This window comes from Dermacentor silvarum, chromosome 8, assembly GCF_013339745.2.
Source record: "Dermacentor silvarum isolate Dsil-2018 chromosome 8, BIME_Dsil_1.4, whole genome shotgun sequence".
Lineage (NCBI taxonomy): Eukaryota > Metazoa > Arthropoda > Arachnida > Ixodida > Ixodidae > Dermacentor > Dermacentor silvarum.
Window position 1 is genome coordinate 127,446,126 of NC_051161.1, and position 13,337 is coordinate 127,459,462.

Here is a 13,337-nt window from a genome sequence, read left to right on the forward strand (position 1 = left end):
ATAGCACAATTTTGTGCTTGTAAACTATGTGGTGGAGAGATGCAGCTTGAAGAAAATGTTGCCGAACGTGTAGGTGTTTGTCAACGTCTACAGGTTGAACTGTTTGGCGCGTTGTACCTCATATAAGGTTTGTTCGATTCAGAAAAGGTGCACAGAACCGGAAACGAAAAGGTGCAGGCGGGGCCGACACGCGGTGCAGAAGTTCTCGGCACCTTGAGTGAGGTTGTAAGATGCAACCTATCAGCAGCGCCAGCGCTAACATGTCAATCGAGTGTGTAGGTGCAAGCCTGTCGTCTGCTGCTGGTCTACAAAAGCGGCGTGGGTAAGCACTAGTGCGACGACAGCAACGACAGCAACGACAGCATGCGTGTCTAGAGAAGCCGTTTTATTATCCTGTGCGGTCCACAAACCTGCTGACACGGAGAACGAAATGGATGACCTCCACGTTGTTATGGAACTTATAGAATCTGAGAGCGAAGACGAGGAACTCGACGCAGTGTTGTGCCAAGTCGGTGCTGAACTTGTCCGTAGCGATCGCAATCGTATTCCAAGATACTACGAGGAAGTTGTGGCCAGGTATTTTGATTACGAGTTCAAGCGCCTTTTCCGGCTCTCCAGAGACACATTTAAAACCCTTGCGGAGCGTTTCAAGTCGTCTGCCTTTTTCCCAACGCCTCGGGGAGGTCGCCCACAAATGCCCGCGGAGAAAACATGCCTGAGTTATTTGGGTACTCAGAACAGTATGTATAGAATTGCTGATACCTTTGATGTGTCTGAGTCATCAGTGTCTCTGTACCTGAAAATGGTTCTGGACTTCTTATTCAATATCAGCGAAGAAGTGATTGCTTGGCCTAGTGATCAAGAGCGGGCGAATATCAAAGCACGCTTTCTTGCTAGAAGCAACGGCAAAGGACCAAGAAACACCATAGGGTGTGTTGACGGCTGCCACATTGAAATCCCTCACCAGAAGGAGTCCCCAGCATCATACTACAACAGGAAAAAATTTCCTTCAATCGTTCTGCAAGGGATCTGCGACTCAAGCAGCCATTTCATCGACGTTTTCGTTGGCTATCCCGGCTGCGCACACGACGCACGCGTGCTGAAAGAAAGCCCCATCTATGGTGTAGCAGAGACTAAGTGTGCCAACGACTACTTGCTGGGGGACGCTGCATATCCACTTCTCCCATGGCTGATGCCTCCGTATAAAGTTAATAGGGCAACGTTTGAGCGCTATAAGCGGAATTTCAACAAGATACAGAGCCAACAACGTGTGGCAATTGAGCATGCATTTGGCATTCTGAAACAGCGTTTCAGAAGGCTATATCTTGTAGACGCAGACTCAATCGACCAGTGTTGTCTCACTGTACTTGGAGCATGCATGCTACATAACTTGTGTAGCAGTAGCATTGACATGCTAGGTGACTGCGAAGACCCCCCCAGGGAGGACAACATCGAAAATGAAAATGACGGAGCCATCACAAGCACTGCAGCTATTAAGCAGGTGTGCGAGCTTAGACGCCAGAATATTGCTGAGACACAGTGCTGAGAGTACACTTTTCTCAACGGAACTTTGCTTTCTGCCATATTCTGCCCACTATAATATTGTTTTGGATGTTTTGCACTGTTCCAAGCCTTGCACGCCTCCAAGCCTTGTGTCTGAGTTGTATAAATGCCAGAAAAGATTTGATGAAAACAAGGTGTTTATTTTCTTGCTTCGTATGCACTCATGAAGCGCTCCAGAAGGGCCATCTTCCTGTTCATGTCGCGCTGCCCTATTTGCTTCTATTTGGTCCAGCTTTTGAACAATGAATAGTTTTTGTTTGATGATAAGTAAATACCAAAAATTTGTCTAGAATCATGTATGGGAAGGAAATCAATCGTTAATGATTTGCTTTTTTTGCATAGTAAGATACCGTTGGTTCAGTAGATAGAAGACGAACTACTGAACAAAATGATACAAGCATTTGGCCGGTATCTTTATTAGTTGCTGAAAAAGGTGCACCACAAAATGCCAAAAAAATACATGGGCATATCATCAAAACTTTATCAAAAAGTGTAACTGTCGTGTTTGATCGCACTTAGGTGACAGGAGGACAAAAATCGCACGTTGGAGTACGTTGCGTCACTGAGTATCACACAGGGTTTGTGCTGGACTGTGCAGTCCTTTCAAATTTCTGCCTAGGGTGCAGCCATGGGCCAGACAAATGTGGCTCCACGTACCCAGTGCTAAGAAAACACTGACGTTGGCTCTGGGTGTATGGAGGGCGAGGCTGCACTGCAGCTCTTCAGGCACTCGCTCAGTCAGAATGACTTGCACTACACAAGCGTAATCTGTGACAGTTACAGCCGTGTATATCAGACACTGTGTGAGGAGAAGCCACACAGATTTATGTCCATATTGAAAGAGGACTGCGTGAATCACATGAAAAATAAGAATGGGGACAGCCTTTCGCACCTTTGTAAACAAGACAAAGAAAGGGGAGCCACTATGGAAAAGGGGGGCTTACCCAAGAGCCGATAAGAAATTTACCTATTACTATGGTCTAGCCCTCCGTAATAACACCGAGGGCAATAAAGGCCACTTATTATGATATTAAGTCGACTGATGAAAAGCCTTTTCACAAGTTGGGCCCTTCTGGCTCCTCCAGCTGGTGCAAGCATCAGAAGGCAGAAGCAGAAGGGACACCATGACCACCTCACAAGCAGAGTTGCTGAAGTACTGCTGCCCGTACACCAGCAGCTTTCAGAGCCTTGGTTGCTGGCACGGTGCCAAGGTGGGAGGACACAAAATGCTGGGGAAAAAATTCCGGGGTTTTATGTGCCAAAACCACGATCGGGAGTCCTCCACCGTGCGGTAGTGGGGGACTCCAGAATAATTTCGACCACCTGGGGTTCTTTAATGTGCCCCCAAAGCAAAGTACACAGGTGTTTCTGCCTTTTGCTCCCATCAAAATGCGGTTGCCGTGACCGGGATTTGATACCACGACCTCGTGGTATCAATCCCACCAGTAGCGCACACCATAGCGACTAAGCAACTACGGCGGGTAAAATGGTGCTGAAGCTTTCCATTCTGTAATCTATTCAATGTTGTCAAAAGACCAGTGTAAGCCTGGTGCTGAAAAGCGCGAGTTAATTCTTTAATTGTTACTTGGAAAGCTTGGGATGGGCATTTTCCTTCATCCTGGTCTCGCCGAACGGTACCACTGCAAAGAAGGGGTGAACAAACGGCTGGTGGTATGTTGCCGATGGTCCTCACTTGACGAGCGAAGGACAATGGGATAATTGGTTGTCAGCAGCGGGTGACTATCACGGTGACGGCACGGAAGGCATAAACACAGCATTCACCACACACTGCGTGCATTGTGTCTATTGTGACCATCATGGGAACCCCCTTGTAAGACCGTGGCCAATTTACCATCGGGGAAAACCTTTTCTAAGCAGACGTTTACTCAGCAAATGCATGCGAGCCTAAAGTGCCGCGTTGGAGCTTTCGTTGACAAATGGCCCGCAATTACGGTTTTTACAAAGATCGTACACAGTTACACGACTGGGACGGGGAGACACGGCATGTCAATCACCCTGCCACTGTAGTTTGCAGGAGCTTACTGCTTGTTAGTTTTTAATTGCACCCATTGAGTAGGGCTTTGTTGTTTTGCGCGATGTAAGATCGCTTTTCGTTTGTAACCCTCTCCATTGTTGTGCTTTTTTTTATGTTGTTTTTAGGGAGAGGAGCAAACAGTTTAAACCGTGGGGTTGTAGACGAGGCTTAATGCTTAAACAGCCAGTAGCCACTCACACAATGATCCTCGTACAGGGTTAGTGATTGGTAGGTCAGCGGATCATACTCAAAACCACTCGATGGCGATTGGGTTGTAAATGTTTGGGGCGGGGCACCGAGAGATAGAAAACGTGGTCCTGTTTCCTCGACCAAGCGTTCTGGACTCAACTTGCGGTGCAATGCAGCATCAGCTCTGCCGATATAGGGACGCCCTATGTGTGCCAGTTCCAACTGGCATTTCTATGTATATGTAGTTTCGCCCGACAGCCGAAGTATCGACTGCGGTGAGCTATACAAAGTAAGAATAGTAGTTTTATCGTCTGTATAAACTTGTAAGCATTCGGTTATTAACTAATTAACAAACATAGTGTCAGCGCCCACAGGCAAACATGAACACATCACACTCGATGAGCGCGGACACGCGCAGTTAAGCGCCGCTGCAGAAGCGAGCGAAGTGACCTTCGTGCTGTTGTCTATCGCTTTAACCCTAACTGAGCGCCGAGAACACGCAGCACGCACAAAGCCACGAGCCGCCGACGCACCTACACTGCGTAGAATCTACCCCCACGCAGATCGCTTTCAAGATAGGGCCCGCGGGACCGCGCGCGCGCCGCCGCGCAGTATGATGCCAGAGCACAACGCTACCCGCTACCCCCCCCCCCCCCCTCCTCGCTCCCTCGCTGGTGCCTCGAGCGCAACGGAAGGAGGCGCGCTTCCTCTCTGCTTTTCTTTCGCGCGCGAGACGCGGTCGTCGGCTCCCCTCGCACGCTTTCACTCGCACATACAGCATACGGTGCGCGGTTTCACTCGCACATACAGCATACGGCGCGCGGTTTCACTCGCACATACAGCATACGGTGCGCGGTTTCACTCGCACATACAGCATACGGTGCGCGGTTTCACTCGCACATACAGCATACGGTGCGCGGTTTCACTCGCACATACAGCATACGGCGCGCGGCGACGTATGCTGTATGTGCGAGTGAAAGCGTGCGAGGGGAGCCGACGACTGCGTCTCGCGCGCGAAGGAAAGCATGCGGCGCGCGGCGACGGCGTTATCGCCCTTGGACATTATACGGAACATCTATGAGCCAAAACCAATTTTAGGGCCGCAACGCGTCATAGACATCATCTTAAGATAGCAAAAGCGGATATCAAAGGCCATACTTTTGCTGGCGGAAACCGAAAATACGTAAAAATGTCGCCCCCAGCACTTTGGGCGGCCAATGCCATCGTCAAGCAACCAAGCCAAGCGACATCTTGTAATAAGTTGTAAATACAAAGTGCCTTCAAGCTTCATCCGTATCTGCTTCAAATCCATCGGAAGCCTCCGGCGAACCTATCGCCGCTATTCTTGGCAGCAGCACTCCTCACTTGCGTAGACCTTCTTAGCGGTGCACCTCGGATGCCCAAGTGGAGAAGTGATACAAGAACTTGAACTTTATTACTAGCGTGTATCACTTTTTCAGCAGTCTGTGCGGCTGTTTCAAAGTATAATTCGAGCAAGATGCGAGCATACAATCAAATCTGTGCTACATTAGGCATCAAGCCTGGTGTCCTTGCCCTCTAAAGGGCTGCTGAAAAAGACCGCCAGCGAGTGAGGAAAGCTTCCAACGCCCATCAAGTTAAAGAGAAGAGTTCCAGAAAGGCATTCAGTGACAAGGACAGCAAGTTTTGTAACCCCCCTGGTGCTTTTCAACTTCAAAAATTGGAGGACTCTTAAGCTTCGCTTTTAAACATGGAACGCAATAGCATTCAAAGATCCCTGACTGCTTATCTGGAAAAGCACCAAAACTGACTTGCGCCCTCTAGCATCTGTTATCACTACGCCAGGATTTCCAGAAGCTAGGAACATGAAATTTTCATGAAGTTTCATGTGTTGGACACATTCTTAGAAAACTTTATATTTGCCTATTTAATATCACTGCCAATGTCTGTCTCAAATCTCAGCAATCTGCAGCAAGAAACGATAAAATTATTTGTGATCCCCTAATCCCCCCTAACCCCCTAAAAGGAACATTAAAGGCAAATATGAAGTCAAGGTAAAGTAATAAATTAGTGCAGAGAATGTCTAAGGCATCAATATTATTCCAAACAGAGCTTTAGTAATAGAGAAATCGAGGTAAATGTAGGACACCATTAGAGACTCCCCAGTACTAGCCCAATGATAAAGGCACTCCTCATTATAATTCTGTCACAAGTACTCAACACTCGTAATAAAAGGATCATTGTATTCCATTATAAGACGAAACAAAATGCTACTTGTCCAGCTCTATTTGATTTTTAGAAAAACAACTCATTGACATTACCTTTGACAGCGATGCAGGCAGTCGAAAGACGTTTTCTCCACTCTCGGCCACCCGCGCCTTTTGCGTTTCAGTTCAAGGAATAAAACTTCAGTTGTTAATGCGCCTTGTGATCATCCTCATCTCCTTTTCTTATTCCTAGTGTTATCTCGTGCCGTTTGTCGCTATAATGAACCAACTAGCACAACAACACATTTTGAAACTGTGGAACAGACTCACTACTTGCTGTTTTCGAGACCTCGGTCCGTTGGCCACACAGTTTTGGGGTGCAGTTGGGAGCAGCAACTGCTCCAATTCTTGCGTAGCATCTGGAAATGAATAGAACATTTAATTACTTCTTTAAAATATCCTGTAGGGTTTGCCATGTTTTATCACACTAAACACAGTTTACCACAACGATACATTTGGTGTGAACTAGGAAACATTACTAGGAACTAGGAAATTAGTAGTGCATTTTATGTAGCACTTGGTATGAACTCATACGGTGTGCACATAGCTAGAACTTTCTCCTCTTTATGTGAAAGTCATACAGGCTTCACTGTATTTACAATCTCTCGGCATAACTGAAATGAAAGTTTTGTAATGTGAACCAAAAAAAATTCTTATAAAGAAAATAAAATTGGAGGGGCAGGAGTACCGACGGGTCTTGTGTGCCCACTGATTCGGGTGCTGAGAGGCGGTTTTGAGCTGTCAGCGAGCAGGCAACTGATCTCTTCCTTTGTAGCCGCCGTGTCCAGCTTCTAACGCGACAGTTCCTCTGGTATGCAATCCACTGTAAATATGCTGACGTTCGCTGGTGTGGCTTCATTCCAGTTCAAAAGAGGCACGGCAATGGCAAGCTGGCTAGCAAGACAGGGCGCTACATACAGATCAGTCAAAACAGGCTTGCAATATGGGCGAACAAGCAGTAAAAGGAGGCCCTGGCATGTTGCCCTATCCACTGTGCCAAATGCGAGAGGCAGAAGACCCGGCGTACTAATCTGGAATGGAGGAAGGAAGAAAGACTAGGAGGGAGGGTCACGTGCCAATTCTGAAGCCTAGTTACAAAAAAATATAAAGGCTCATGGGGAACGGGCCCTCACAACGTGATATGCAAGTGGTAATTTCTAGCTGCCAGACGCACAGACAGTATAGGCGAGAGAAGAGCGGAGTGAGGGTGGTGATAGAGTGTGAAGAGGGTGTCAGTAAAAGCTACCAGGAATCAAACAATACCTCGAAAGGCCCAGCAACCTTGCAGGGCCTAGTTCCCAGAAGCCAAGACACAGATCAGCCACGATGAAAGGGAGGGCCAGCATCAGAAGTCACCATGCCAAGGCTAGCTGCCTCACGCCATGCAGCCTAGTTTTTCCGTCCTCCATGTATTCTGGTCACTTTCAAATTCCGCCATATTGTCAAATTCTGCAATGGCAGCGTTTTGAGCCAATCAGAGTGGGAAAAATGGTGATATTTGCAGTAATTAGTATCCAGGGGCAGTATTCTCGAGTGCGAAGTCTCGCAAAAGTGAAACTAGTATCACCGAAGTGATCGCTGGAGAATATTGCCGTAGAAAACCACCCCTGTTCAGTCTGCAACCGGTAATTTTTTTCTGAAGAAGACACCCGGCATTTTATGCCGAAACTACCCTACTTCCCTACCCCTCCGCCCCCCTGAAGTACTCAGAAACTTCGGGGGATAGGAAGCAGCCTGTGTCTGGTGTATTCTTCCTATGCGTTGTAAAGACGATTTCTCCTGAGCCTTTTCTTTATTTTTTAATGACAGCTTCAAGGTTGTTATGCAATGCACCCTCTTTCTCAAGACCATTGAACAGCACAGGGCTGTTGTGAAAGAAGAAAAGAAAGGCAGCACAAGCTAAGGAAAGTTTTCTCTTTTTTTTTTAATTACTAGTTATGCTTGCTCAGGGATGACTTGCTTGTGTTTTTCCCTGTTACCTTCTCCAGATATCACAATGTCTCCAAGGAACTACAAATGAATTGACTCAAGCCCAAGCGAACACTCGGCAAAGCCTGCTGACGAAGCCAATCAACAAAGGCTTGCCTTCAATTTGCTACGCCAACTTTAGTGAGCTTGTAGCCTTTGCTTGAACAGGGCCGATATAACGTAAAACTATACCAATCGGTTGTATTCCAAATTGGCCATTAGCCTTCCGTGATACGTCAAAATGTCTCGGGCTCCGCCCATGTGCACTGGACTTGAACCATTCTGACCTATCATGGAGGGCTAATGGCCGATTTGGAATAAAAACAGATTGGTATAGTTTTACGTTATACCGGCCCATAGCACGACTTGACAAGCTGAGCTTCACGCTACTGTCGTCAAGATGGAGCCCTTGATTCCTGTAGGATACCCTGAGAACGAGCTTGAGACGATGCTACACTACGAAGATGAGGCCGCAAATGCCATGGCAAGCTTAAAGATAACCATACAGACCATTATGAATCGCCTTCGATCATCAATGATATCACTGAATAACGCTGAGGGAGCTTCCCTTGTGGCACCGCAGACAAGTGTTTGATTGACTGTACTTAAGCAACCGCGTTTAGACACTGAGCCTCTCCTGCATACATTAGTGAATGGCTACCATTTTGGGAGAAGTTTGAAGCCATCATCGAAACGAATCCTTCCCAGAGCGACTGAGGAGTTTCATTATCCGAGACACTACCTTAGAGGAGCGGAAGCCATAGCCAACCTGCTGACGTCCGAGGCCTGTTATAAAAGATGCACTAGACATGCTTAACCCTTTCAGGCGCCAAATATTTCTGTTGATTAAAGTGTTACTTTCACCACATTTCCCTTATCATCGGAATGATAAAAAGTGTCAGCTGCAGAACACATTGAGAATTTTGAATTCTTTAGCGATTTTTGTCAAGTTTACAGAATGCAAAAACTCGCTGCTGGAACATCAGATATGGGAATATTAACTATTTCATGTTTCGTGGGTTTTAAGTGCACCTATCCAGCCACTTAAAAATTATGCCTGGTGCAACACATTGTCAAAAACAAATAAGTGAACCCGCCAAATACAACAAGATTCTCACATCAAGCAAGTACACCCAGCTGTCTGCCTTCCCACTTATTTTACAAAACATCTTGCACACGTTATTTTGCAGCACTTTTTATTCAGAAGTGTTTCAAGATGTATGTAAATATCATAACTTTCATAAATGCTTTTGCTGCTGACACAATAATCTTGTCGCACACAGTTCTGTACACAGTGCCTTAAAGGGTTAAACGTAGATTCAGCAACACATTTCACATTGAACAGGAGCACTTTTTTCAGTAGCATTCCCTTGCTGCTGTTCGATCGCGTCCTATGTTTCTGCATTGAGTCTCTTCTACATCGTGCTTTGAAGCCATGGGAGAGGATTGAAAGCTCTTAAAGTACCTACCACTTCATATGCATACATGTTAAGGGACATAGTACTCATAATTATGTCTTCCGTCACATCTGGTGGACTCGTTATCATCGAGGTCACTGTAGCTACAATGCTTCTATCGCTACAGAGGACTAACGCAACGACACATGCAAAATTGTAAGGATTGATCCCATCTGTTCAATTCGAGGTTCAGAGCCAGAAAAACACTCAACCCTTGAATGTTTGCAGCTTCAATAACAGTGAATCTTCCCAAGACAGGTGTCGAAATACACAAGGTTGAGATAAAGGTTGCAAGACATGTTTGCCAACCGTGCCTCTTTCAAAATGTCACGAAGCACCATTTGAAGGAAACGTAAGTGAGCAGCATATTTCTCAAAACTGCATAACCACGTTATCGACTGATGGTAAAAGAAATTCTTTGCCTAGAGGCACCTTGCTTCCACTGTCCCACAAAGGATTACCATATAAATGAATGTCATAAACACATAGTATGCTCCAATTGTCAGCGGAGGCATGCAACATCTCTGTTTTCCTTCAATGATGAACATAGCAAAGACGTCTCGCATCGAATAGATGTACTACACAGCAGCAAAATCCAGTGACAAGGCCGAGATTGATGATGTGGGATTGCTCCAGAGCTTTCGTGCATGGGATGTTTCAGAGAATCAAATCTTTTTTTTTATTTTCCACCATGTGCATTACCAGGGTTCGTACACAATATTTGGCTGGAAATTCAAGGACATTTCAAGGATTTCAAGGATGCAAAAAGGCAGAATTCAAGGAGTGTTAGTGTAATTTTATTTCCTCACATGACTTAGGAAAGGTTACATTTTCGCATTAATTTCTCTTTCAAGAGCTGTTATCTCCGCTTCTCTTTCTTTGGCTGTTCGACGGAAACTGTTTGCCTTGACAAGTCAGGTCGTTTTTTGCTTCAGCGTCTTCCGAAAAGCGATCCACTGACTCCTGCAAGCACTTCAGAGTTTTTTGGAGCTTTGTCTTCTTCTCTTGCATGCTCTGTAGCTCTAGCTCGAGTGCTTTTCTCTTCAAGGTTACCTGTTGAGCTACAGCTTGCTTCTTCTGTTCGTCCATGTATAGCGCATACCTATGCCTGGCTTGGCGCACTGATGACTTCAGTGCTTTCGACAGTGGAACGTTAAGCAGCCCACCGTGGGTTTTCACAGCCTCGCAGATGACTCGTTTTGAGATATACGAGAGCTCTGCCATATTTTCGACCGCGATCTGCTTGTTTACACTGAAACCTTCTTTCTACTGAAGCCTGCCCATGGCTAAGCAAGAGAAGGACCTTCAGTACTTCCCATAACATCGAGAACGCCGGGTCATGCTTCAAAAGGCACACGAAGAGAACGTCAAGGCGTTCATAGTCTCTTTCATAGTTTTGCAGTTCATGCCGCTTTTCTTGGCAGAACTGAATGTACTGTGCACACACAATATCTTTCTTGTGCTCACAAAGAAGCTTACTGTCAATTAAACAGTTATGAACAACTTTCAGCTTCCCAAGGCACATTTCTGTCTTCGCCATCTCTCTGGGGTCGAAACATGACAACCCTCGAACCAGAGGGTACCTAAGAGGACTTCTCTCCATGATTTTCAGGATCATGTTCACAATGAACTTACGACACTCACCCCTAAATTCAAAAACACACTTGGTACTCGCTTTTCCGCTTTTTAAGATCTTCTCAGCCACACGTCCAACGTCCACCTTCTCAAGTGACGTGTAATTGGCAGTATCATGAACATCAATTCGCAGCAGTTTCGTGATGCTCGTGGCTTCTGTCAATACCGAGCGCTTCACAAACCTTGCAAGGAGGCTCAAGACAGTTTCAAGCTCTTTTGCTAAAAAAAATGTCTTTGGAGAATCACTCTGAAAAACAGTCAAAAAAGGCTGCACAACCATTGCAACGTTTAGGGAAAAGTTCAGTTTCGCAAGTGCAAGCTGGTCCTTTAGAAAAGCACTGACGTTCTCATACGCTCTACATTTCGGCAAGGGTAGCCTATGGTCGCTCACTGCTTCGGTGTAGTGCCTCAAATGCTCCCACATAGCCAGGGCTCTCTCCAGTACGGGCACGTTCTCGACTCAACGGTGGGGTACGAAAGGAAGTGGAAACAGCTTGGTCCCTGTTTCTTCAACAAAATCTTCACGGCGGGCCGGTGCATCATGGAAGAGTGAGAATAAGCTCGACAGAAAGGTGTCAACTGGCCAGCTTGTCGCATGCATTCCTGCTTTGTAAGCATTATGCACTGTGTGCAAGCCACATGAACCAATATCCAAGCACTGAACTTGAAAGTCATTCTTCATGTGCTGCTGCAACTTGTTGAAAAGACTCCAGTTGACATTCGGGCCGTCCATCGAGAGCTGCACAATCCTGCTCAGGGGAAAGGACGCGAGTGTTTCCGTCAACTTCTGCATAAGGTCGTCCGCTGTGCTGCGACTCATGAATGTCGAAGTCAGATATCTGGTTGTCACCTCACAGTTATTCCACAATCTGACGTGAACATCAAGTTGTTTTCTTTGCAGGTATTCATTCAAGGTTTCGTCAAAAAGCACAACAAAATTGTCAGACTTCTCCATCATTTGCTGTACTTGCGAAGTGAAAAATGGGTGCAGCCGTGGCACGCGACGTACGCGCACTTTTTCTCAGAGCAAGTGAAGCTTCTCGCGACCTCGCTATCCGGAAACATCTTTTGGAATAGCTGGGAAATGGATCCACTGGAGCTGTAGGAGTAGTGCGAGGACACTTTTATCGTCCACAAAATCTCGGCTTCGATCACGGAATCATGCTTTCTGCAGTCTTTGTCAAGTGTCGCAGCCCGAGAGGAAGTTGCCGTGCTTTCACGCTGACAAGCAGCCTCGGACGACAGATTTGCCGCTTGCATGAAACTTGCGACGGATGAGCAGCCCTCACCTGCTGCAGCTTTGGATCGGTGCTTCGCGCCTTTCTGGTGGCTCTTCAAGGCAGATTCCCCCATCATTGCAATGTCGTGTCAACCGTCTTCTGACATAATGTGCACATTGCTCGATAAGGATCGCTTGGTTCCAGTCTCACCCAGTGACCATAGTCTGTATGTTGCAGCCACGCAGGCTGAAACTTGCACTTCCCGCCTGGCATCTTGTCAAAGTAAACACACAACGCAAACGCGAACTTCACTGAAATGGTGCGCACGAGGCCGACAAACGGCCCGACTATAGTACCTAAAAGACACTTACTAGTGTGCCTGAGAGCGGGTGTCGCGGTAGCACCGAATGTGATGCCTGCCGCCGCCGGCCGCTTGGTGCGCTGCACTTCGAGACTGTGCCGGACCATGCTGAGACATGGGCGGACTTCAGGCAAGACACGACGCGAGTCTCCCCATTTGCCCGGCGATCTGCCTCTTATGTTCTTGTCCCAATCCGCAATATGTTCGGGGTCTGCGGACGCGCTGGGTAATGAGATGAGCCGTTTCTTTCCGCGTCTCTGGGAAATCGCGGTTTCGCGACCTGTTCAAAGTTTCTTTAGACAGACGAGTGCACACATAGATGCAAAAAACTCACTCACAAGAAGAAAAGACTGCAACGAAAGCGGCAGCAAGGCGATAAATGAACTACGCATTGCAATCGACGCATAGCAATCAACACATCGCAAACGAACGCGAGTCGAACACCGCAGGATTTAGCATGGTGCCGACAGGCATCGCCGTCTGGTGGCCCGCGGCGGCAGGCATCACTGCCCGCGCCACCGTCCCGCGTTGGAGACGCTCGGTGGACGGCACACTAGAGTATATTCTAGGCACTATACGCAAGCCGAGCGAGCGATATGCCTCGCATTGGATTGGATTTCCAATGCATATTAGTTGCCAGACGACGTAGGGGCTGCGAGATCT

The 13,337-nt window shown here is 47.0% G+C and overlaps 1 protein-coding gene across 1 annotated transcript; it reads left to right on the top strand.

The window, feature by feature from the left end:
- The first annotated feature begins 409 nt into the window (after positions 1 to 409).
- On the top strand, positions 410 to 1,574 carry LOC119462405 (uncharacterized). Its single transcript, XM_037723751.2, has one exon. It carries the CDS (start codon positions 431 to 433, stop codon positions 1,544 to 1,546), a length of 1,116 nt encoding a protein of 371 aa, XP_037579679.1. The 5' UTR covers positions 410 to 430; the 3' UTR covers positions 1,547 to 1,574.
- The last annotated feature ends 11,763 nt before the right edge of the window (positions 1,575 to 13,337 follow it).